Source organism: Polyodon spathula, chromosome 4, assembly GCF_017654505.1.
Source record: "Polyodon spathula isolate WHYD16114869_AA chromosome 4, ASM1765450v1, whole genome shotgun sequence".
In the NCBI taxonomy this organism is placed as follows: domain Eukaryota; kingdom Metazoa; phylum Chordata; class Actinopteri; order Acipenseriformes; family Polyodontidae; genus Polyodon; species Polyodon spathula.
Window position 1 is genome coordinate 77,206,442 of NC_054537.1, and position 27,108 is coordinate 77,233,549.

Genomic DNA, 27,108 nt, shown 5'->3' on the forward strand with positions numbered 1-27,108 from the left:
TTTGAAATTAAGTACAGTAGATCTGCTTTTGAAATTACATACAGTAGATCTGCTTTTGAAATTAAGTACAGTAGATCTGCTTTTGAAATTACATACAGTAGATCTGCTTTTGAAATTAAGTACAGTAGATCTGCTTTTGAAATTACATACAGTAGATCTGCTTTTGAAATTTGGTACAGTAGATCTGCTTTTGATGTGGTAATTTCACAACCCCCCGATACCTTCCTGCGCTGCCCAGAAGTCTCGACTCGTGTAACCGTTGTTTAGAAGGGGAAGAAGCTTACCTTCATTCCAGCAGCAGCCGCAGGACCGCTGGGGTCGACTGCCTGGATGTGACATGGTTTATTGCCTCGCACCACAAACCCCCAGCCCACTGCATCACCAACAATCTGAAAACAAAACCTGGATTTGATCATGACTTGGCAGAATATAATTAATATCTATAAACAGAGCAGCACCTCAATATATCAACACATGTTGTAGTTCAGTTCACACCAATTAATTAACCACTATGTACCCAACAAGTTTAACACAGCCGGATCATAATGTACCAAGACAGGGCAAGCTATTTATTTATCCTGTTGTCCATAAGGAGTCTATATGAAATCACATTTTACTTAACAGGTACTAAAATGTTACAAGTAAATGTGCAGTAAACTACAGCCAAGCACATTGTAGAGTTGGTTATCCAGAAGTCAATTAACCAGATTGTCAATTAACTGGATCATTACCTGAATCCAATGAAAAATACCTTATTTTTTAAAACTAATTTTACCCTTTAATGCTGTCTACAAAAGGTCCATAACTTGCAGTGCTGTGCTTTCAAAGCACACAAGCTAGGTGCCTGCAGCAGTTTTCAGTCTTGACTGAGTCAAAATCAGTTCTGTCCAGTTATTTGACGTTGTACTGTACAACAAATTCACGTTGCAGAAACGGCTGAAAAAGCAGGGTGGGATACTCACAAATGTACATTACTTTCCAAACTAACTTGGGTTAGATGAGAATTAACATAATTAAAAATAAGGCCTTTGTTACGAATATTGTGCGTGATGTTTATTAAAAATTGACAACACTACATTAAGGACTGTAACTCATATGAATTGAATTGAATGATGCTTGCAAACCATGTAAATTATAACTAATAGTCAATCCACATACATCTACACTGCCATGAGATGAGCACTACTTTGTCAGCTATTTTTAGAGGCTGTACAGGGACTTGTGTCAAATATTGTTCAAAGCCTTTGCCTCTGTGCTGGACTGAAACAGTGGACCTACTGTGAAAGTCTTCTTCATGTATGGGCCTCCAGGGCTCTGCAGCTGTTCTGAATTCACAGGTCTCTTCAACACTGCAGACAGAAATAGAACAGCACACTGTTACCATCCACACAGCTCTCAGGAGTTATAGAAGTTATTATTTTTTTTAAATCATTGTTTGTTGAGCTCAATCCTAATACCTAATGAACCAAGAGAGTCTGGAACCAGGGTGACCCCACTGTATCATGAAGCTACTGATAACCACATTTAAAATAAAACAAAACAGTATGCTTGTATTTTAAAAACTGTTAAAGCCTTATCTGCATTTTAACAATTTGATATTGGGCATAGGCGTAGAAAGGGCCAGGCTTTTCAGTTATTGGCCCGCTGAGATAATTTAGCCTAACCCTAACCCTAACCCTAACCCTAACCCTAACCCTAACCCTAACCCTTACCCTAACCCTAGTTGAAAGAATGTAGTTCAGTTTTACATTGGCCTGTCCTTCTGTACCTATACCTGATACTGTGCACTGTGGACTAAGAAAGGGATACAATAGGCTGACATTATGTCACACTGGATATTTGTAGAATATGTACAACATTGAACAGAATAAGTCATTGTTATAGAAAGTATTACCAGTTAAAAAGTAACTTAACAGCAACATGGCCAAACATGTAACACAACATATTGATATAATAACTATAGTTACGTCATGCTTTGATTGTGATAGGTTGCCTAGAATACATGTACCTACACGTACAGTATATAAACTAATATGGCCCGACATGTAACACAACATATTAACTTGGTACATTTTATATTTGAAAGGTATATCAATACTGCATGGTATAACAATACACAATAACAATTTGTCAAATATTGTGAAATATAAAACAACTAGCAAACCATACATGGTTGAGTAAATGAGTCACACAAAATGATTTCTAGTATGGGTAAATGAACCATTATAGAGCCTATTGTTTTGGACTGGTCCCTCACACAATTTCAGAAAATGACCTAGAAAGATTTGCGCTTAAATACTTAATAGAATAATGCATTTTAAGCATGATAACGGCTTTGGGATGTGGCGAGTATATAGAGAGCGGCAGAATTTGTTCAACTTTTAATTGCACATTTAACTTTTATAAAACTGTACATGGGTGCATGTATTGCTTTGTCAGCAGCCCAATGCTCCATCAACATCCATCCTTACAGGAGCATCAACAGATAAAATTAACATTATATCACAATTTTACCCCAAACCTTTAACTTAATCCTTACTTTAAATATTGAAAAAGTGTTATTCAGTTCCCCAGAGGGACTATTCAAACATTAATACCTTGACAACAGATGAACATTTGAAGTGCTGGATGTTGTTACTGAATGCTACCAGGAATCACCAACCTACTTTGCCAGCCATATACATCCACCTTGTTGTGAAAAAGTCTGGCTGATTATAGGCATACTGCTGTACCTAGTAGGGGACAGTAATTCATATAGCTACATTTATTCTATGCAACCTCTTTCAATCGATGCATGAAACAGCTGTAGGCTAAAATGAAGCACATCTCCTTTTAATTGCAGATATAGACAAAGCATTTGCTCCCGATAAAAGGACATGTATCAAACAGATGCAACAACAACAACAAAAAAAGCTATAAAGTCTTCCGATTAAATTCTTCAGGGGGAAACAAATGCTCTTAGTCTTTCAGATATGTGTGTAGACTATAAAGCAAACATCTAAAATGTTCCTAACTCTGTCTGTCTTACAAGAAAAAAACAAGGGGGTTGGCCAAAGATTCTGCAAGCAACTATTTTGTTAAGTATCCACTAACATTCTTAATGTGCCTTTATACTCAATAAAAAGGTGCAATGTAAAACAGCTGGGGCAACCTGTCTAGCTTTTTTATCTGTTATTCATGTGGTCCTTCATAAATTCAAATTTGACTATTGACAAGGCCTAATTTCCATGACATGAATCCCCAGATTGATACTGAAATGTTCCTCCAGGCAAGAAAGCTGGGTTATGCAATCATTTCTGCACGAGTGGCGGTCATTTTCCTGTGTTTCTTCCATATGACTTAACAGGTCTTACAAGCTCAACTTATAAAAATGTCAGAATGATTGTCCCAGTAGATGATACAGTGCATCTATAAAACTACTGTCTATTTTCAGTCAATATATTGCAGTCTCTTTTACTTCTCCTTCTCATTGAAAATTGCAGTACAGCAAATGGTGCATCAGCCCTCGAGTTTTGACATGCATTCCTAAGGACCACTGTCATAATCCTCTTTCAAATTGTTCATTTGAAAGATCAATTGTTCTTTAACAAGTCCCCGGTTTATTATCACAATGATCTTTATTTCTGGCATCACACAATGATTTCTCTTTACAACAGATTACAAAAGGGGTATTCTGCTCTTTGGCAGGGTGTAACATTTTTTCCTGGCACAGCTCCTTTCTTTGCTATTGGTTTTGTTAGAAGCATATACACCATCTTTCCACTTGCCAGCATTTTCAAGAATGTTGAAATGTTATTCTAATGTTACCAGAGCATGAGGCTGCTGATGCTGGAAGTCTTAAAATCTGAAATGTATCTATTTCGTCACCCACCCTCCCCACAAACACACATTCCAAATGCTTGTAGAGAAAAAAAAAACAAACAAACAATGTAACCCTTTTAGTTCTCAGTTTATTTGCTGCCGTATGAAATACACATTTTCCACTTTTCTTGTGAAGTATATAACTCACACGCAGTTAAAACTAGCAAGGAATAGCTACCGGTCCTGCTCTTAGCTGCAAATAAGTTGTTCCTTGCTAGTTTTATACTATTAAAATGGTTTTATTCCTTTCAGGTAATTTGCCTTTGTCCTTGCAAATAAAGCCAATATTCTTAAACCAGTATATGTCAATGGAATCCTGGTAGTTTCCGTACTCTACAGAGCAATATCAGCATGCATCGAATTGGAGGTCTGAGTACGAGAATACAGACTCCTGCCCAGTCACAATGATGGAGGAAGTGATAATGAGGTACGGTTAGACTTGTCGGGATCCAAAACAAAACATTCAATAGAATATCGAATTTCCCCCCCTTCCAATTGAAACAGTAGTTTGAACAATGGAAGAGTGTAGAAAACAGACACCAAGAAAACACATTTAGAGCCGCATTTACAAAAGGGCACTCAATTTGGAGTTAGCGCTCACATAAAGTACTGCGATAAATCTAAATTTACCTCTCCATTTACTAACAGAGAACACATTAATTTACGTGCACAGTAGTTGGCTAATTTACATACCATACCGTGCACGCTACATGTAAGTTAACTGGACTTCTTCAAGGTGTTCTCAATTTGAATTAGAGAGACTGCATTCAGACAGTGCAGCACAACTGAATGAAAACTCAGCCTCTGGCATCAAACTGATGTTCTTTACTACTGCTAGCAACACCATCCTATTCTTTTTATTTTTCACAATTTGTGTCCTCTTTTGAGAAAATCCAGACCAGGTGCCAGGAGTGAGCAAATCTGCTCTGAACCAATTTGGTAAACTGTTTTGCTTCCATGACAATCTGTATATGACGTATTTCCCCACCACAATCAGAGAGTCTTTGCCTGTCTGGGTAACATACAGTTACATGGTGATCTGTATACAAGTTCTGTCCTTTTTTCTGGGATGAACTGGCACCTTGAACTTATTGGTACCTGGAACTGCAGACCACACTTTCACTTATGGTCTGTACTTCTGACTGATTAATTTGTTATCAAAGAGCAGTATAGATGTACATATGCATTGAGGCTGTATCTCACTGTTGCAAGTCAGTTTGTGTCTCAGGGGGCAAGACATAATATAGACTTTCACATTGGGCTGATAGTAGGTGCTCGGTTGACAGGTGTGTACATTTTCAAGATAATTCACAAAGAACAGTCAAACAAATTATAACTATCTAACAGGCTATTCTGCAGAATGGCTGCCGATTTGCCTCTGAAGCAAACTGAGGCTATAATTATATAAATGTATTCATTTATTTTAAAAAGTGCTGCTTTTATCATACAGTGGCTTGCGAAAGTATTCACCTCCTTGGCATTTTTCCTATTTTGTTGCCTTACAACCTGGAATTAAAATGGATTTTTATTTGGATTTCATGTAATGGACATACACAAAATAGTCCAAATTGGTGAAGTGAAATGAAAAAAATAACTAGTTTCAAAAAATTCTAAAAAATAAATAACGGAAAAGTGGTGCGTGCATATGTATTCACTCCCTTTGCTATTAAGCCTCTAAATAAGATCTGGTGCAACCAATTACCTTCAGAAGTCACATAATTAGCCACCTCAATCTAAGTGTCACATGATCTCAGTATATATACAGTTCTGAAAGGCCCAGAGGCAACAACTAAGCAAGGGGCACCACCAAGCAAGCGGCACCATGTGGGTCAGGGACAAAGTTGTGGAGAAGTACAGATCAGGGTTGGGTTATAAAAAAATATCCGAAACTTTGAACATCCCACGGAGCACCATTAAAGCCATTATTAAAAAATGGAAAGAATATGGCACCACAACAAACCTGGCAAGAGAGGGCCGCCCACCAAAACTCATGGACCAGGCAAGGAGGGCATTAATCAGAGAGGCAACAAAGAGACCAAAGATAACCCTGAAGGAGCTGCAAAGCTCCACAGCGGAGATTGGAGTATCTGTCCATAGGACCACTTTAAGCCGTACACTCCACAGAGCTGGGCTTTATGGAAGAGTGGCCAGAAAAAAGCTATTGCTTAAAGAAAAAAATAAGCAAACATGTTTGGTGTTCACCAAAAGGCATGTGGGAGACTCCCCAAACATATGGAAGAAGGTGCTCTGGTCAGATGAGACTAAAATTGAGCTTTTTGGCCATCAAGGAAAACACTATGTCTGGCACAAACCCAACACCTCTCATCCCCCCGAGAACACCATCCCCACAGTGAAGCATGGTGGTGGCAGCATCATGCTGTGGGGATGTTTTTCATCGGCAGGGACTGGGAAACTGGTCAGTATTGAAGGAATGATGGATGGCACTAAATACAGGGAAATTCTTGAGGGAAACCTGTTTCAGTCTTCCAGAGATTTGAGACTGGGACAGAGGTTCACCTTCCAGCAGGACAATGACCCTAAGCATACTGCTAAAGCAACACTCGAGTGGTTTAAGGGGAAACATTTAAATGTCTTGGAATGGCCTAGTCAAAGCCCAGACCTCAATCCAATTGAGAATCTGTGGTATGACTTAAAGATTGCTGTACACCAGCGGAACCCATCCAACTTGAAGGAGCTGGAGCAGTTTTGCCTTGAAGAATGGGCAAAAATCGCAGTGGTTAGATGTGCCAAGCTTATAGATACATACCCCAAGAGACTTGCAGCTGTAATTACTGCAAAAGGTGGCTCTACAAAGTATTGACTTTGGGGGGGTGAATAGTCATGCACACTCAAGTTTTCTGTTTTCTGGTGTTATTTCTTGTTTGTTTCACAATAAAAAATATTTTGCATCTTCAAAATGGTAGGCATGTTGTGTAAATCAAATGATACAAACCCCCAAAAAATCCATTTTAATTCCAGGTTGTAAGGCAACAAAATAAGAAAAATGCCAAGGGGGGTGAATACTTTCGCAAGCCACTGTAGTTCTTATTGACAATTTGCTACTAATAGTAATACAGCCCGTGTACAGTGCTTTGGGATGACTGCAACAAAAGGTGCTGTATAATATGTTATTTAATATAGTATCGTTGTATATTTTTTGAGTATTTCAATTCTTAACCCTGCCTCCCATTTTTCACACCCTCCCTCAAATCTAACCCCTCCCCATCCTCGGCCACTGAAAAGCCAGAGCTCGTAGTATTGAGAAAATTGAATTAAACCCTGGTTCTGAAGGTTGCTGGTTTGCGTCCATCACTTTCACAAATGTAAATTACATTTTCAGACATTTGAATTTGTGAAGAATCGTAAATCGTCAAATTGATTCGTATTGCAAAGTTGTGCAGTTTCCCTTGGCAGTTCAGAACGTTTCCGAGGGGCTCTCTCGTTTACTTTTGCGTCTGTTAGGAGTTGCAGTTGGCTATAAGACTTTATAAATAGAAAAAAACAATTCTTACCAGACTTCGGATTGCAGAGCACTGGAGGGCTGCTACTGAGGATAGGGCTACTACTGTAGTACCCGCTGCTACCACAGCTGCTGCTCATGCTACTTCTCCTCACAGCCGAGATGATCTTGATCTCCTTTGAAGGGCTCACTATGAAAATTGAGACATGGTTACAACTGCATACTGGAAAATATTTGGCCTGCTTTATATACAGTGTGTCCCTATTTAACTTGTAGAGCCAAATGTTTCCCATCCTGGCTAATTACAACCCCACGGCATTCTGGGGGCTGTAGTCCTGCATTAACCCCAGGACTACATCTTTCCTCTTCCTACTTATAGCAGAATAACACCATACTGCCCATATGTTTGAAGAAATAATGTCACATTTAAAAAGCACATTCGACTTAAACAAGTGAAAACCAGCAAAGAAAATTGAAACTTCCTTTCGATGACAATTTATTTGACCAGTTTTACAATAGAAGGCCAGTGAAAGGTGAAAGGATTCTAGATTTTTTTTTTTTTTTTAAAGTCCATTACTGTCTCTTTAAAATATTTTTCTTATCGGGCTCATAAAGCATAAAGCCTTTTTTTCTCTATTCTCTGTAATGCCGTATAAATATATTTTTCATATTTCATGTTGCTTAATAATGAATGCAAAAGGAGAACCCTTCACACATATGTACAGTATATGCTCTCCTAGACCACACAATAAGGCATTTTCAAGAGCAAGCACTCTCACGAGCAATGATACCCTAAAAAAAAGTCTAGGAATGACAAACAAAAAATGATGGGAAATGTATTGCCCATTAACCTCCACTAAGAACCCTTGTTTACTAGATATCGTGGTATGCCTTAATAGATAATCACCCCCTCTTCAAAAAAGACTTTAATAAGGAAGACATGCTTGTGGGATTAAGATCTCAACAATGTTTGCTGATGAATGTCTCTACCAAGTTTAATACATATTGGATTTTTAAATAAGAGACCAAATGTAAACGTAGGGGCCTCTCCACCACATGCATCCTCTGAAGGAGGGAAAAACTGGTTTAAACCAACAAGATTTATTGTTTCAAACCCACAGAACTGCAAGGCACAGTATTCAGTTTAAATCTGGGATGGCATGGTGCCAACATTTATTCGGAATGGCTGAGAGAGCTGTCTCTAGTGGGAGTCAAGCGAAGAAAACCTGGAACTTGAGATATCCTGCTGTGGCCGAGCCAGAAGCACAAGCTGCCAGAGCACTGTAGCAGCTGAAGGTGAACTTGCAACTGCTTGAGTTCTGCCTTTCCCAGATGGTGTAGCTATTAGGCAGTATCACAGGCTTTCTAGAAATGCTATGCTTGGAAAAAAGGGAAATAAGCACTACACTTTTAAAAACAATATTCACTGTCAAACTGAACAGAGTGGTTTCTCATTAAAATAAAAACTATTACACAAGTAACCAATCAACTTGAAATTAAGGGTTGGAAAAAAATGTACACACTATAATTTCTGTGGGTGATGTCCTCCAAAAAAAAAGGGGATAAAGGTATTTCATCCTTCCAAGAAAAACTATACAGAGCATCCTAAAAAAAAAAAAAAAAAAAAAGTGTTTCTGCAACTTCACAGCTGTTTGCTTGACTTTTGATAGTTTTGCTTCAGATAAGCATCAGTTGTATCCCAGTTATAGTTTCCCAAGCAACAAGGCAGTGTTAGGATGTCAGCACCTGTAGTATGGCTTTTACACCTGGAACACTGTCAAGTCCTCATCATTAGCGGACGTCACCATTAAAGGGGGTCTTTGAAAGCAACATATGGGAGCTGAAGCATCACTGTTTTTTAAAATGTGTTTGTTTTTTATAAAATATCTTAACATGTTCTGTATTTATTTACTTTACATTGCATCTACATTAAACATCCAATAATTACCCACACATTTAAAGTGTTCCGTTATGTTAATAAACTTTTAAAAGTGTCAAATACAAAACACACTCAAGTGTGAAGAACACCATATGAATAAAACAACCTGGAGTATACTTAAAGCACTACTGCAGGAACAAGACAGACAATAAACATAAAGAGGTATGACAACATGAATCTGTAATATGGGGACCCTTCCCTTTTTGAAAACATGAATCTGCAATATGGGGCCCTTTCTTTTTTTATTTTTATATCAAGCAGCAATGGTTTCGTGAATATCACATTTTGATATTTATAAAAACAGACTTTGAAAAAACATTATTTAAATCATACCTGAGTTAAGCTTTCTGAACAGCACCCACTTGTGCCATTACAATCAAATGCAAAGTATAATGCTTGCCCGTTGAATCTTCTTCTATTTTCAATAACAGCAGTGGATTGAAATAGTGCCACCGTTAAAATCTTCTTCTCTAACAAGGACCTGTATTACTGTATTTTTATTGCATTGATTATTGGGAATCATATACAGATTTGGATCTATCTATATGCACACACACAGACAGTACTTACATGCAGTTATGTGCTCCATATTATGTATACCAAGAACCGCTTTCTGCCTTTAGGCAATGGTTATCTTTATTATATTTAGCTATCAAATGCTAATGGAAACCCATAAAGCAAACATTACCTGGATTACAGTGGCTGAGCGGGAGGTGCTTGCACTGAATGGAACATTCACTAGAGATAATGAAGCTAAGTTAAGCTAAGCTAAACAGCTATAGGAGGGTTTGCAGTCTCCGCTACATCCAGTGATACAGTCTTTAAGAGAGCAGGGGTCTCTCAATTAAAGTTTTAATAACCTTGAATTAGCATAACAACATTTTTGAAAGAATACTTATGTTTTCCTGTTGTCTTCCATACTTTACTTTCATGCCGCCACAATGCAACAAGTTTGATGGAAGTACTTTTTGTTGTTCACTTTCAGTGTTACATGATGACATAAAATGCCAACCACCAACACCACCCATAAAAGTTATTAAAGTTATCATGACTCCTGGCTTTTAGAGTTGAACAGACATTTGAAAGACATTTTGAAGTTGGTATATAGGCTATAAAATAAACATTTGAGTTGACTTTATAACAAATAAGTATGCACGTATAAAAAAAAAAAAAACTCAATAGTACTATTAAAGTACAGAGGCACAGTATCAGGCTAACTTAAACAAAAACAAACAGTAGGCCTACTATTTGACTTCCCATTTCTTTCACATGGACAAAATTATAGATTGTTTTTATTAAATAACATTTTATTAAAACAAGATGACTTTTTTTGACCAGAAATATACTCATACATTTAACTTAGGCACTTGAGAGTAGTCTGAAGTTGTTTCTTTATTTGTTTATACCCTTCAGAAAATCGAGCCCGATGAGATTAAAAATATAGACTGGGTTTAGAAATGTGGTAATGTTATATTCTACTTTAAATAATGTTATTTACTCATACATGGCTTCTTGGTGGAAAACAGCAAGCAAATTAATACAAGCACATGGAGATTCCCTTAGGCTTAAAACAGCAAGAAATCACAAGTTTACTACTTGGACTAGTTCTCAGTATGGTTCCTTTTCCAAAGATCACAAAGTTCAAGCTCTGTGGGCATAACTAATCTAAACACAGGAAAACACAAAGCCAACTTTGACTCAATAAACACTATATATACAAACTGGTAACAGTGTTAGTTAAAAACAAAATCCCAGGAAACTCAGTTCTCCATATTGATTTTGAGTACCAAGACAGCAATTCCTCAAAAGCACAAGTTGTAACCCGAGAAAAGAAACAGGTTAGACCAGGGCACGGTGGCACTGTAAATAATTATCTCCCATCACATGGTGTCACGCACATTAACATTACATCATAATGGCAACACTGCTCCAATCCATATTTTATAAATGTTTTGTTTTTCTCTTAGCATTATTATTGTCCACTTCCTTGTGAAATATAAAAAAAAACAGCAAAAACATTTAATTGCGCTGTTTCATTTTGTTTTAGATTCACTATCAATGGTGTGTTAATATTGTTCTTCATTAACTTGTATTGTATTTTTATTGTTTTTATATTTTCCTATTTTATTTTATTTACCAGCTAAATGTTAAATGGATTGAGCCTTTAACTGAAAAGAAAACATAGAGGATTTACAGACACAGAAATAATTTAAATTCATTGGCTAAATGGGAGGACGTTATTGTAGGGCAAGCAAGCCCGTTGCTTTGGGTTAATCGGAGCCGAGGAAACGATTTTGTGAGCTATGATGGAATAACAATATCCCTCTGGTTTATATAATGAAGAACTCCATCACTGGTTAGGACTGTGTTGGATATCTCTTGGATATCAAGAGATTCCTTTAGAAGCCAGATGATTAATGAAATTCAGATTAGGATATCATTTTTTAAATCTGACAAGATTTTAGCAACAAGGGTTAGGCCAGAACCAAAGAGACCTGAGAATGTTCTTTAAAAAAGAGGTTAATGATTAACTGTTTTCCCCATAATATTTAATTAATCACCCACAAAGTGCAATCAGCATTGTCAGTTCAGAACTGCTTCAATTAATGCAGAAAAGCAGCAGTCCATAGCTACTGTGATCTAATAATCTGAATTTGACAGCATACATTAGCTCTGGGGAGGTAAAGCAATGAAGGAGCTAATCAGAGTATATCTGGGGCAGATATACTTGAGACTTGCTTGCCCTACAATAACGTCCTCCCATCTGACCAATGCATTTAATCTCTAGTCTGTTGCTTCAAAAGTTAACCTGCAATACACTGCCAGATGTGTTGTTTTGTTATATGATGCATTATAAATCAGGACTGAAATCCTATCACAAGCTCTCACCAACAAGAATGGAAAATGTATCCAGTGAAACAGAAAAGCAAATATCAAAGCCTGATTATTTGTTCTCCTGTGTGCACACTGGTCACTGTATAGTACTTTGATTCCCATAGGACCTACATTTCAATATCAATTCTTGAATGTGCCGTTCTGTGTCAGAACAAAACTGGAAAGTTACCATAGTAACACCACTGATGCTAAATACAGACCCATGCAGCTACAGAGCCTTTTAGGATTAATTTTGGGAGTTCATATGTAAAGCCCTTGGCTGGTTTTCCATTAGTTCATATATGTAAGTAGATATTTACATAAATGGCAACACAATAATACATGGTCAGGCTTGGAGTCAATCTTTTTTTTAAAATTCCAACTACAATTCCTTCCAAAGAATTAGAATTGGAATTGATATTTTAGAGACATACTTGATTAAAAGGGAATCTGAATTGGAAATAAAATTTTAATTGACCCCAACCCTGGACGTGGTTCACAGTTTTGTGTGAAGAGATGGTCTCTCATACGACTTAATACATTTGTTCTGCAAAAGGCATATCTATACTATATTTATATTGCACCACTAACAGCCAGCACTGGGTGAAGACAATATAACCCTTTGTTTAGTTAGCATTACCGGGCGATCAGTGCCAGTGTTCTCTCAACTGTTAAAAGTAAATATTTTAAAGCAAATAATCCTCAACACACTTCTAATGTAAACAGAAGTTGAAAAAATGTTTTTGGCTCACTTTGTAGAAACTAAAACACACAAGATTAAAACAAATGAAACACACCAATGGTTGACATTTAACAGCTACAGGGTACTACAGTCCCAAACAAAACTCGATGATAAAAATGAATGGAAATGTTTTTAGAAATTGATAAATAGGAAATAAAAAAATGAACTTTTTATTTTTATTAATTTTTATTAATATTGTTGTAAATCTTTTTGGCTGCTTAAGAAGTTTTTATTTGTAATTTCTTAGCTTTTATAAGCAGCATTTTCACTAGTCAATCTTTTTTGTGTTGACGATCAGTTGTTTTCATACTTTTTCTATACAATAATAGAGGATATTACAAATCCCTTTGACTAGGGTGATGTTGGGTGGAGACGTTTTATAAGCACAATAACACACCCCTAGGTATGCAGTTATAAGACCACTTTGTGTGTTATTATTTTTTAATAAATTAAGTTTAATGCTGAATACGATTATATATATATATATATATATATATATATTATTATATATATATATATTATATATATATATATATATATATACAATCACTTCCTCTGCAGTGTCACATGGCCTTATTGCTGCTAGACTATTAGAGGAAGGCTGACCTGCAGCACAGGAAGTACCAATGTTTGTTACTTCCATTCTCATCTTTCAAGGAGTTTTCATGCAAGTTTTTTTTTTTTTTTTTTTTTTTTTTTAACTCGAGACATTTACACGAGAAAAATGTCTTGTGTTACCTATTGCCTGGCTGGTTGTGTTTTACAAAATGTGATTTACCACTCTTGCCCAAATTGTTTTTCAAATGTCATTAGTAGTGAATACTGTTTCAACTAATGTATCTTATGACTCATTAATTAAAAATAAACTCAGAGGTATAAAATGAAACTGACCAGCAGGTATTGCAGATCACCAAGGCTGAAAACCAGTGGAGACGTTTCAGGCAATACAGCATATAGGGGATCAGGTGATGTTGCGTATATTACCCTGGCTTAGAAACCCTACCTGTCTAGACGGCTGACAGCTGCTGAGGAAGCATTCAACACCACGCTTGGGCAAATATGGATAGTGGGCACTTGAAAGGGAGGTGGCAGATACTGGTGAAATGGACTGAAGTGCAGCATTAGCTTGTTTCCAAAATTGGCACTGCCAGCTGTGAGACAGACGGAGAAGGTTACCAGTGTTGCCAAGTCTCACGTGAAAAAAAAGCAACACTTCCTTTCAAAACAAACCCAAAACAAGCGAACCCATGTTAGAGTATGGGTGTTCCTGCAAGTTCCAAACAGTGACTCTCAAAAACAAGCCCAATTCTGCTTATTATAAGTGGACTTGGCAACTGTGAAGGGTATTCTCACACAGCTGCATTAATACTATAACACGGGCATAACACAGTTCATGGCAAGCGGTTTTATACAGAACTGTAAACCCACACGAGATATAGAACATGACAGATCAAACACAGCAAAACACAATAATAAAAAAAAAGCCGCCTGCATTATCATTAAGGTGAACTACACCACTGCTAACCATAAAATCGCCCATCAGCCACTGCTTTCTGCCGTCTTGGAATCCACAGTAACAGCTGACCTGCTGCCTTGCAATATTTATAGTTCAGAATAAACATGCTCATTAACATTTACACGTGAAATGCGGGTTTCCATGTTTCATTATTTACATGAATAAATGAGATTTATCCTATCGCTCTCTTTGGCCGTTTTTTTCAGCCACAAACCTGATTTACCTGACTAATCCTCCCAAATGTGCACACGCATCGCCATTTCACGTGTAAATTGACCCGCATGGAAACCCCATGTTTGTCTGCATATTCCTAATTAAAGGATAAACTACTTTAAGTATAAAAAATAAAGACCCAAATAATTTCAACAGATAATAAAGGGTGACCAGTGATAGTGATTTTCTACTTTAGATCAAGTTTCCTTTGTATTGTTGGCAATAGACAGCTGTATATTAGATAGCGCTGGTTCTTACTAATATACACTTTAATTGATATAGTTAAATGTTACAGATTTCTATGAAACTAAACTAAAACTGACAAAGTGGGTAAAAGCATTTTAGCAACACTATATAAAAAAGTAACAAAATAACCACACACAGTATTTCAGTAACTGCCATAAGAACCACTTCTCCTCATGTCCTTGTCACAAACTAGATGTTTTTCCAGAACCGTGCACAAGCGGTGGCTCTTTCCGTCGTTGCAGCGAGGTCCTCCTTCGTACAGGTCTCCCCAAGGAGTCGGCAAACAAGCAGGTGCTCCATGGTCTGCACTTCACTGCACTCATATGTATTTGTGTCATTAGAGCAGCCCTATTTCATCATGTTAGTCTTTGATCTGCCAGTTTGTGTGTGCAGGCGGTTCAGGCACTGCCATGTTGACCAGTCTGTGTCAACCCCTTCGGAAGGTCCTCCTGGGGTTCCAGATCTATTTCAATGTGTCCATAACCTCAGTCGTGCCTTGTCAGCTGTCGTATCCAAAGGCGCTACATTGGTCATAAAACTGTTTTGTGATTTAAGGTACTTGGTTACTCCTGTGCGACCATATAGTGGATGCCTTGGGTCATCTGTCTGCCAAGATGTTTCCCCCTGGCGTGCTACCTTCCTCCTGATATCAGGTGGTGCAATGCCAGCCTGTAAGTACAAACTATTCTTTGGTGTTGGCTTTAGACATCCTGTTAATCCATGACAGGTCTCGTTTAGAACAGGGTCTAGTTTCATGGCATGGACGGATTGTTCCCACACTAAACATGCATACTCCGCTGTGGAGTAGCACAAGGCAATGGCAGTGTTTAGCAAAGTAGCTGGGTTGGCTCCCCACTTTGAGGTGACCAACTTTCAGAGGATGTTGTTGTGGGCGCTGACTTTCCCTTTTGTCTTCTCTACATGTGCTTTTAAGGAAATTGTTCAGTCCAATGCCACCCCCAAGTAAACAGGGTTCGAGTGAGTAGCTGGAGGGATTCCACCCCAGGTGATGTTTTGTTTCCACTTGGCTTCTCGGTGGTGTAGGTGAAAGGCCATCACCTGTGTCTTGGTAGGGTTGGTGCAAAGCTGAGTGGTTGCCCAGTGCACATGTCAGTCTGTTCTCGACAGTGGCAAAGTCCTTCTCCTGCGACATGATGCATAGATCATCGGCATATATGAAGCTCCTCGTATTGCGCTGTATGGGGTGGTCAGGTTTGAAGAGAATTGGTGCTAGCACACTGCCCTGTGGAGTGTGCTCTGTAAACCCACTATAAATATTTAGATACTATTATTTATTCTAGATTATAGGTTTCAAAAACGTGGACCATATCAATTTTTGCACTGATTGAGTCAACTGTAATAGGTTAATAATATTATGACAGTAACATATGTAAAGTATATCTGAAAAATGTAAAGCAAGGAAATATAATACCTGAGGTTTCTTAACAACATCCTGTCTTTCAGTGCACTGTCTGTTCCATTGGCTTTCACAATAAAGGAGTCTCATTTTTCAAAGCATGTCTTTAGCACATTAACAACCTAACAAGATGTAGGGGGTAAACAAGCTGTGAGGTGTTACCTGAGAGAAAGCTGGTGTTTCCACTGTCCGTGTTCTGTTTGCGCAGGCAGAAAGGGCTGTCGTGGCTCTCAGGGATCGATTGGCATCTCTCACTCAGCAGCTCCAGCAGCCGTCTCCTTCGACGGAAATTCATTCTGAACTGGTACAGGAGGTTGCTGTCCACAAAGTGGTGCTTATTGGAGACTGGGGAAACAACATCAAAGGCTTGGTTCAAATGACAAAATGTAGGGGAGACAATGACATACTTTACAGCAGTATTTATATTTAAATATTTATACACACACATATTCATGCTGTTGACTGAAAACGCTTCATTTTCAGCTATATAAGTAGTTATATTGAATTTATAAACATGTTGATAACGATGTTCTAGGTTATGATTTGAAAAGGTAACACTGAGTGGCAATAGACATTTGAAGTTTTGTTTTAGTTTATTTATGATGGCTACATTCAATTCACATATATGATAACTTGTAACAGATCCTTAAAGTGTTGCCATAAAATATGAATACATTGTCCATTAAGCATATAACACATGTGAATAAAGTATTTTAAAACAGTGGCAGATTTATACAGTACACCGTCACCCTTTAAATCTATTTTAATCCTTCATATGACCTCTCCAAACTAACTGAAAGTTTTGTGGAAAGATATCCAGAGTAGGTTTACTTATTTTAGGGCAGATGGTCTGGCACTGTTTAGTTGATTCAAATATAACTCCTGTTATATGCACACTGAGACAGTATTGGTCTCAAGAAGCTCTCACAATTTATTTGAAGACATGCTGTCTAGTGAAGCTTTCAGGCTGTTGTGATTAAGCCATGAAGACACATGATGTTCTTGTCTCGAGGTTAATAGTAATTCCATTTTTCAACTTTAAATCTAAGATCTCTAGTACATACTTTATTAATTTTTTTTTTACAATGATGTTTCCCTGTGAGAAGTGTACTCTGTCATATTCCAGATTGAGAGCAACACAGTATAGAATTAAACAAGTTTCTAATCACCTTACCTTGAACAAAATGCACCCAATAGTTCTTCAATCCATCATATGAAAATATCATTTATCTAAAATGTCAGGAAAATATAAATGTGTTGAGCCAAGCCCTTGCTGCAAACTAGATGACCCAGTTATTAATCTGGATTTAAGTAAACTCCTGTTTCAGGAAAAGGAAGAAAGCAAGCTGAAAGCAATGACTCAGTTCGCAAGATCTGATTTAACTGAGTTTGGTGGGCATCTGTTATACTTACTATTTACTAGTTTGAGGTTTTTGTTTTTTTTATGTTAAACCACCCTTGCTTAAACCAGATTTTTAGATTTAACTTAAAGGTTATTAACTGTGTGGCTGATTTTTTTGTAGTTGTTATTTTGCAAATACAGTATATATGGTTGTTGTTTCTGATGCTTTGAGAAACAGAATATCTGCTTTTGAAACATTTACACTGTTTTCTATTTTAAGGATGATCTTTAACTTTGCTGCTGTCTGTGTAAAATAACAGAAGCACATAAGCTCTGTATTTTTTTTCTCCATTTACCTTGGTTTGGAATTGCCTTGTGTAGTGTTTGGCCTATTAATGTTATTTCATGTTGCCGAGTCTTAGTAATGAGTTGCACCTACATTTTATTTTTTTATTTTTTGGTAGTTCTAAAATTGTCTACCTGGCACCCCACTTACAGCAGCCGTTACAACTGTCAACTGACAACTTGTACAGATGCATCAAGAGCAGATCTCTCAGTCCTTCAAACTTATGACAGTATTGGTAAATCAGCAGTATATAAATTAATCATTATAATGGAGACCAGAAATACTGCTGACTGGGATTCCAAGCCCTGTTGCTATTTCAACAAAAGACAGGTCAGAACAGGTTTTTGATTCTGCATTTATGCCTTCAGGTATATTTTAGGCTTTATTGGTTAGGTCTAAAGCACAAGTTCTATAACAGAAGTAAGATTATCAAGACATCTGTTAGGCTTTTATGTACCATATATATTATATATATATATATATATATATATATATATATATATATATATATATATATATATATATGTCTGTGATATGTTTGTGTTAAAATGTAATTCAAATGGAAGTTAAGTTTGATCAACTTGACTGGACATATTCTGTCAATAAAGAGAAGGGAGGGTGCTTTCTGATTAATGATTTGTGAAAATATGAATAAATTATTACAAAAGCTGTCAGAATTTAATCAAACGATAAATTGTTGTAGCACTATTGAACACGATCCAGAACACAGGCTTGCCAGCAGATAATAGAAAACGTTTCACCAGGTTTTATTGCAGCTTACTTTGGTAACCATAAACTAACTACACATTTGATGCAAATCGGAGCATTCAAAATACTACAACCTAAACATTGTTTGTTTGTCTTTTTACTTGCATCTGCATGTTTTTTTTTTATAGAAATATTAATAGAAATAGCCCTGAATGTAAAGAAAACAAATAAATACAGACACATCACATTTTCAAAGAGAAGGAAGTATTTATGCGAGTACCCAGCAAGAAGTGACAGAAATCAATTTATACCAGTATAAAATTTTACAGAGAAAGGGCACACTGGTACATTTATTGGCTTCAATCAGCATAGTCAACTCTTGAAATTAGTACTGCATTTATCTTTCCTGTTTTCTACTTGCTGAAAGGCTCCCCGCGGGGATATGTTTAAAAGCTCTCTGTAAACAGGGCTATAACAATCTTACATTCATCCTTGAGCATGGATTGAAAAGAACTTGGACTTATGCCCATTAACATTGCAGAAGCAGGACAGATGCATTATGCAATCAGCTAAAAACATTTGTAGGACATTTCAAGGGAAAGCAGTGATGAAAATTTGCAGGAAAGCATCTGATGTAAATTATTTATTTTTTTAAAAAAGCAACAACATTGTATCTCAAAAGAACTGAACTAACTTTGCTTTACAAAAACCTTAGTGAATGTAAAAGAAGATACATGGTGGAAACAAAGCTACTTTTACAGAGACAAAATGCTTTATGTTACCATCTATTCAGTGCCAATGGAGGTACAGAAGAACTAAAGAATGTACACTAGCCCTCCATAAAAAAGACTTCCATAAAAAATGGGAACATAGACACATTGGCTTGGTTTGCATGCAGAAATAAAAAAAATGTGTCATCTTTCTGATGTTATTCTGGTAGTATCTTTTGGCCAATTTACGTGTAGTTTTCTTTTAGGGAGAGAAATTCTTCATATAGAAAAAAATATATTACATATATTAATATAGTACACGTCAAAGCAAATAGATTTAAAATACATGGCAATATTGTGTCATCTCTTTCCTAAATATATGCTGTATAGTGCAATATATATTTTAAATATATTCTCAAACATTTCAGAAAACATTCAAAATATATTGCAGTACTTTTCTACAAGATATATTTTATAGATGGCAAAATACTAAAATATATTTTGGATTTCATCAAAATATATTGCAATACATTCTTAAAAAAAAGGCTACTTTGCACTAAATTGCTAAAGCTTTTTTTTTTTTTTTTTTTTACATTAAATAAATGTGTAACTACAGTTGACACATTCCTGTCAAGAAGAAACGTTATTGGTCGAGCCAATATATTCATGTTTTATTTATGCATTTTATCTAAAGGTTACAATGATATGAGTCAATGGGTTTTATCAAACAAAAACTTGATTTTCTACTTCAAGTTAAAACTTGTTGAGCAATTAATTGTTCCTATTGTGCTTATCTGTCAGTATCGGGTCATGCCAAGACAAGTACTCTGTCTCAATAATAAAGCAAGCCTTAGGTGCAACTGAAATTGTTCTGCTGAATGAACATGTACAAAAAAAATATTCTGAAAGTTATTCCCTAATATCTATAACTGTACATATTATAGTTCAACCATGTAAACACTGTTACTACCTGTGACAGGGTAGAGTCACTGCCCAGGCTGGCTTCTCCTTCACTGTTTCAAAACAGTACACAACTTTTCCACCACACAAAGGCTTTCTCCTTCCTTATATACATGTGGCCACTCCCCAGTTAGCATCAATTACCTAACTGGGGAATGGCCACACCTGTGATTGCTGGCAGGGTTGGGGTTAAACCTATCCCTGACAGCAAAACCTACATTCCCACAGACACACTATTTACATTTAGAGCTTTCGCGCTGCCGCACAACCTATTACTCCTTGTTGCAATATACTTATTTTTCTTGGACATTAAAGGAATGTGTCATTTAAAACAGATTTTAGTCAATGGTATATATCGGGTCAATTGAAACAAACAAAAACCTGTGCATGATCCTGTGGTTAGTACTTCAGGACTATACTGTACTAAACTAGTACACTAGTTACCATCAATTGCAACAAAGCAAGAACTTCCCCAGGTGTGTATAAAGCATGTTTCCCATTGCAACAAACTCCAGATGCTGACTGCTGCCCCCTAGATGTTCCTGATATACGGTACTAAATTAAACCATCAAGCTCCTTAGACTGAGTAGAAGAGCTACCGTACTAACTGAAGTTAAAATCAGAAACCTCATTAAAGCCATGTTTTCTGAAATGAAACCATTACTAAAACAAATATCAAATATATAGAAATCAGATTCAGCACTTTCAATTTTTAATAAGGCATGAAATATAATTAAATAAAACCCGATAACGAGAGGCTTTTATTAGTCACTCCAATGTCACTAAACTGAAATCATGGAGGTGGATATTGTCTTTAGCCGACTGGATTGGATATTAAGCTTATAAGTGTGCCTCATTGTTCCAGTAATTTCATAGGTGCAAAGATGTTAGGTGAGTACAGGTACGTTTTGTATGCTTTGATTTGTAAGCTTTCTGCTTTAGTTTTATCAGTTGCATCGTCTCATTGTTTAACTGTTGCTCTCTTGCTTCCTGATTTTGTGGTAATTAATTTTTTTAAAACTTGTTCTTTTTCAGATAATGCCAACATTTGTCTCTCGAACACAGGAAGAGCTTGCTGACGTACAGCTCACCACATGCGTCTGGATTGTCATCTACCAAACCTTATTGTTATTATTATTTTAAAGTTCTTCTTATTACATATAAGGTCGCAGTAGCATGAGGGCACAACTTTAGCATAGCACATTAAGGAATATCTTTTGTGCTATGAGGGAATCCTAATAGAAACATTTAACTAATAATTACATTTAACCAACCTTGAACATGACCAGGAGAATGCTCCAGTTATAGCTATTGTAAACTTGGATGGCCACGATGTTAAATAAAATTGAAACGTTTCTATAATATAATTCTAAAATTGTTGTAATCACCCATTTTAATGTATTGCACATTTAATTATTGGTATGTTCTAATGATATGTGCTATATGGAATAATAGCATAGAGGATATTTGGCTTAACTTTGTGCCTTCTTACCCAATCTCAATTACTTAAAGGATACAAACCTCGTTTCTCAAAAAGAATTGCTGCATCGTCAATAGATTTGGGGTGTATGACAGCACTAGCTGTTGCTTCCTTTGTTTAAGGGCCCCCTCATCCCTCGTGGATAAAACTTTTGGATTCTGAAGGAAAATGTTAACAAATCCTTTTGTAATCAAAAAGCAATGAATGGGTTCTGCTTTAATGTTTCTCACGGTTTCGTTATTTTATTTTTACTCTAAACATCTGTACTTAAGTAATATGTCCCCAAATTATTACAAACGTCAACTATTTCTGAAAAATAACATGGTCTGTAACATACATATTCCCTGCTAAGGATCTAAATCACTTATCATAGGTATCTGTAACATGTATGTAGAATAGCATATCTTAACAAATTCAGATATGTACAGTAGTTTAATTCCTATACATATTTATTATCAAAATAAGACAAGTGGTAGTTAGAAGGACTTTTATTTGTACTTATGAAGGGAAACACATCCTACTTTCTTCTCACGAAAATACAACCTCAATTCAAGACCCCCTGCATTTCTTTAATAAACAAAAATTAAACAGTGGCAGCCAAAGAGTAAATACAAGTGAAATTAAACTTTAAACTTTAAAGTTTTCCACAGTTGCTGCAAAGGGGTGGTCTAACTCCCCCCAGTGCATCACGGTTCAAGCCAAGTTCAGGCATCATTCACATTTTACAAATGGCAGATCAGGAGATCTTTAATATGCAAATTTCTCTGAACAGTGAAGGTTTCCAGGGAGTCTGGATTGTGAGTGAAATTGGTTTCTGACCTAGAAAAAGCTATTCATGCACATGCCAGCAGGCCTTTACAGTCCCATAGGAAATGTTTTAGATTCAGTTTCATCAGTAACACAAGACCTAACACTGGAGAAAGCATAAACTGGTAAAGTTAATTAAATTATTCTATACATTTCACTGACATTTACTATATATGTTTCTGGGGTTTGTGATTGCTTTGGTGCCAAATGTTCATTTAGTTTTAAAAAGGTAGTGCTGGGCTCCCGAGTTCTGCATGGAGTGCAGGATGTGCCCTATAGCCTGGACGTCGCCGGTTCGAATCCAGGCTATTCACCTGCTGACCGTGGACGGGAGCTCCCAGGGGGTGGCGCACAATTGGCCGAGCACCGCCCCGGGCGGTGGGGCTTAGGTCAGTCAAAGTGTCCTCACCTCACCACACACCAGCGACCCCTGTAGTGTGGCCAGACACCTGCGGGCTTGCCTGTAAGCTGCCCAGAGCTGAGTTGTCCTGCAACACTGTAGCTCTGACGTGGCTGCATGGCGAGTCTGCAGTGTGAAAAGAAGCGGTCGGCTGATGGCACACGCTTCGGAGGACAGCGTGTGTTCGTCTTTGCCGCTCCCAAGTCAGTGCGGGTTTGGTAGCTGTGAGCTGAGCCTTAAAATAACTGGATATTCTAAATTGTGAGAAAATAATAAAAATAATTGGTGACTAAAAAAGGTAGTGCTATGCTGCCATTACTGAGTCCCCAGTGCCCTCCTACACTCCCCCCCACCAAAGACCCCCTCCTGTATTTAATGATTATCAACTCTAAGTCAACCAGTGCAACATTTTAAAAAAATGATTCAGGACTTGACACAAGCTGAATTCATGAGTTGGTTTGGTGAAAGTTCAAGCATCCACACATCATTATTCTGATAAAAGAGATTCCGTACTTGAATTTCTTTACATTACATTTTCTTTACATTTATTTAACATGATTAATAGTAAGCTTCAGCACAAAGCCTGGTCCATGTTATACATTTAACAGACGACCTTGCTAAAATGGCAGTGGAACCACAGTGCAAAGTGTGGGCCGGGGGTTGCTTATGCCAGTGGAAAAAGTGTGTTAGACGTAGTACCAGAGTTGGCTGATTTAAATCACTGATTTAAATCACTTCATTTAAAAAATATATATCATTGATTTAAATCATGTTTTCATTTACTACCTATTTTATATAGTTTATAAACCTTTAATTATGACAAACATCTTAAACTCTTACTGTCTATAAACTAAAACTTTATAGAGTGCCTGCCCCATCATTAACATATACGCTGAAGCGATTCTGAAGTGCAGTGGGGTCCCAGATAGACAACTGAGCTCTGTGTTAAGACCCGCTGAAACCAGGCTTATTTAGTGTTGCAATGTGACGGAAACATGAGTTCTGGTGATGAATCTTCCCCCCGACCTGTGAGGGCGCTAAAGAACGAGAGGAGAGGTATCTGGAAGGGCTGGCCTGACAGTTCGTTTCTGGGTTAGGGAAGTGGGTCAGCCTGGAAAGAAGCGAGACTCTGTTGTAAGACCGTATTGATTTGAAAGGTAAACGAGAGGCAGCTGCAAGTAATAAGGCAGCTGCAACCGTTTACCTAGATATCATGCGGGATTACATATAGGGGCCAGGGTAACGCTGATCTTTTCCTTCGTTTGGGTAACGTGAGGAGAGAAGGACTGAGAGAGGAGCTCTCAGAGTGTATTGCGTGTTGTGTGTTGTCTTTGTTTGTTTATAATTGTCTGTCTTTTTCGCACCACTACAGTTAACGCACACCTCCGGAGCTGTTGCCATGTAAAGCACTATCCGGAGCATCACTGCACAGAGCACCTGCACGTTTGAATATCACCCAGGACTGGTGACCGTGCCTTTGTTTGTGTGTGAGACTGTACTGTGTTCTTCACCATCCCCACGCTTTACACATTGTTGTGTACTGCCGGGGATTTATTATTTGACGGTCGCCAGACCTGGAAACAGCACAAATAAACACTTGTTCACTGAATCACTGTTGTCTGTTTATCACTCCTGCACCGCATCACCGCTACACCTGTTCCCCTTACCAACCACTTTGCCACACGCAATCAGGAACTTTAACAACTAAACACACTACAAAAAGCAAAGTAGTCCTAAGTAACAACTGTGTGTGTTTGTACTGACACAGAAAGAGGAAATCAAAGAAAGAAAAGTAAAAGAAAATAATGACTGGGATGAGTGAGGGGTATTTTTCTCTGGCGTACTCCATCGCGAAATTCTTGTAGTTCACATAATGTAGTTCAAATTTAGAGGATGCCACAATGATAAATAATTTGCTTTATTTATGCATTCACGAGTAACTTGGTATGTAGTTATTCACAAGGTACTGTAGTGCTACAACTATGGTACTATGAAAAAAAAATCCACAATTTAAAACAAAAAAAATCAATCAAATCGATTAAAATAAAAAAATCTGATTCAATAAAATCAGTTTTAAAAAAAAAAAAAAATGCCAACCCTGCTTAGTACATAGAGGTTCATTCCTCACCATGCTGGATAATGCCATGCTCCAGCAGCCGCCGGCAGAGTTGCTCCGCTTCCTCTCGGGTGGAAGCCTCTCCCTCCTGGATCAACCAATCCACAAACTCGCAGCCTAGCAGTGTCCGCTCGAACAGGACGGACTCCTCCTCTCTCGTCTGTACCAGGGAGTTTTCTGTGTTCATCAGCCTGTTGGTTTTGGAACGAGTAAACACAAAGCTCCAGTCAGCATTCCTGACCCTTTGGCATCATATTTGCAGATTCTGAGACCCTTTACACACTTTTTAAAAAATTGTTTTAGTATTACTGTATTTGTATGGCTTGCAGAGTTTCTTAAATACTTGCAAGTGTCCCCTACATGTCCCCTAATAGTTTAAATGTGTCTGATTGGTAATATACAGAAACACTTTTAGGAAAATATGTAAATGGTGTTTACATTGTGTTGATCAGTATGTTCTGGCAAACTGGGCCTAACAAAGTAAGTGGATTACATAGTGTTAACAGACCATGGGAAAATACATACTGTCTATGAGAGTTAATAGAACTGTACACATTGAGTTTGTCACTCCTTTGTTGGACACCCCTTTTCTGTCTGCATTTTAAATAGTTTCAGAAAAAAAAAAAGATTATAAAATGGTTCAAGGTGAATAAGCATTGGCATGTTTTCTCAACTACATGCTTTGCATTACTCCATTTGTGGAAAGAATTGCTTCACAGTACAGAGAATAATAAATTATCAAGAATGTGTTAGCATGCCATGTATAAACGCACACTGCTTTGGAACAAATAGGCACACATAACATAGCTCCTTGGCTTAAGTTAGGCCACAATCAAGTTTAAAAGCAAGCAATTCTGAAAGGGTTTCTGCCCGTGCAGCAACATTTGTATTCTTTCACCCAGAACATTCTAGCTTTCATTGTATTCATGTAGTGCCGGAGCTCTGTGACCACAAAAAAGGCTCTTTTCACTGTCCTATTATAAATGGGAGAGAATGCTGCCACACAGAACGGGTCAGACTGCTAAAACTGCAGTGTTAAAAACCTCAAAGCCAAGACTTACAATGTATATATAATCTTGCTTGTTACATTTATTTTGTGTCTTTATTTGTATTCTTGTTGAGCATAAATTATTTTAAGATTAGGATTTGTGCTAGCTTTTCTTGAGTTTAATTTATTAAAATATTTTTTAATATTGAACACAGTCCAGGAGCATCCTGAGGATAAGAGATCATTTTTGCATAGAAACATAACAGAAAGATTAGAGAGAGACTTCCTTCGTCTGTAGACTTACAACTACTGACCACAAAGAGATTCATGTATCGCTGTGGCAAAGTGCTCGCTCCTGTGTGTATTTTGTGTTGTATGTTGTGTGTTAATGTTGGTGTATAGTCATTGGTACACGGGATATAAACAGGTCTGTGTTTAAAATGTATATTTGTATTTAGGCACGAGGATTGCACAGCACTTCACGTGCAAGTAAAAAGTAATAATATGTGAGCACGGGGAATTGCACTTTATTAATTCACGTGCAATTGTACCGCGACTCCAACTGAATGATTGATTAGCAATCAAGTCTTGGTACAGCTGCATAAAAGCAGCATGTTTTCACTCACTCAGGGTTGTGTGTTCGGTGAGTGGAGAACAGGATTGGAGATGGAGGTAATTGTAATAATAATAATAATAATAATAATAATAATAATAATAATAATAGTTAGAACTGTCTTGACTCAACGTGTTTGTTTGTCTGTTAGTCCACTGTTTGTTTAGTGTTAGTCCATTTTGTTTCATCTCTTTGTTTTGACATTTCACCTGGCAGTTTCTTCCGGGTCTAACGTCACCATACACGCCATCCTGTTACATATGGTGTCAGAACCGGGATAACAGCGCCTCCAAGCGTCAGACCAAGGATACTGCGTGTGAAAAATTCATTTAAAAAAAAAATGGGTTGGGAGGAAGAAAGGCAGCCATGG

The 27,108-nt window shown here is 37.3% G+C and overlaps 1 protein-coding gene across 4 annotated transcripts in view; it reads right to left on the reverse strand.

Moving 5' to 3' along the window:
- LOC121314887 (DEP domain-containing mTOR-interacting protein-like) overlaps positions 1-27,108 on the reverse strand; it is a 76,797-nt gene that overhangs the window by 18,517 nt on the left and 31,172 nt on the right. For all 4 annotated transcript variants that reach the window (XM_041248624.1, XM_041248627.1, XM_041248625.1 and 1 more), the window contains 5 exons: positions 25,150-25,328; positions 16,431-16,613; positions 7,374-7,511; positions 1,279-1,349; positions 285-389 (listed from right to left, as the gene is read on the reverse strand). In XM_041248624.1, the coding sequence (XP_041104558.1) occupies positions 285-389; positions 1,279-1,349; positions 7,374-7,511; positions 16,431-16,613; positions 25,150-25,328 (676 nt within the window). The remainder of the gene's footprint in view (positions 1-284; positions 390-1,278; positions 1,350-7,373; positions 7,512-16,430; positions 16,614-25,149; positions 25,329-27,108) is intronic.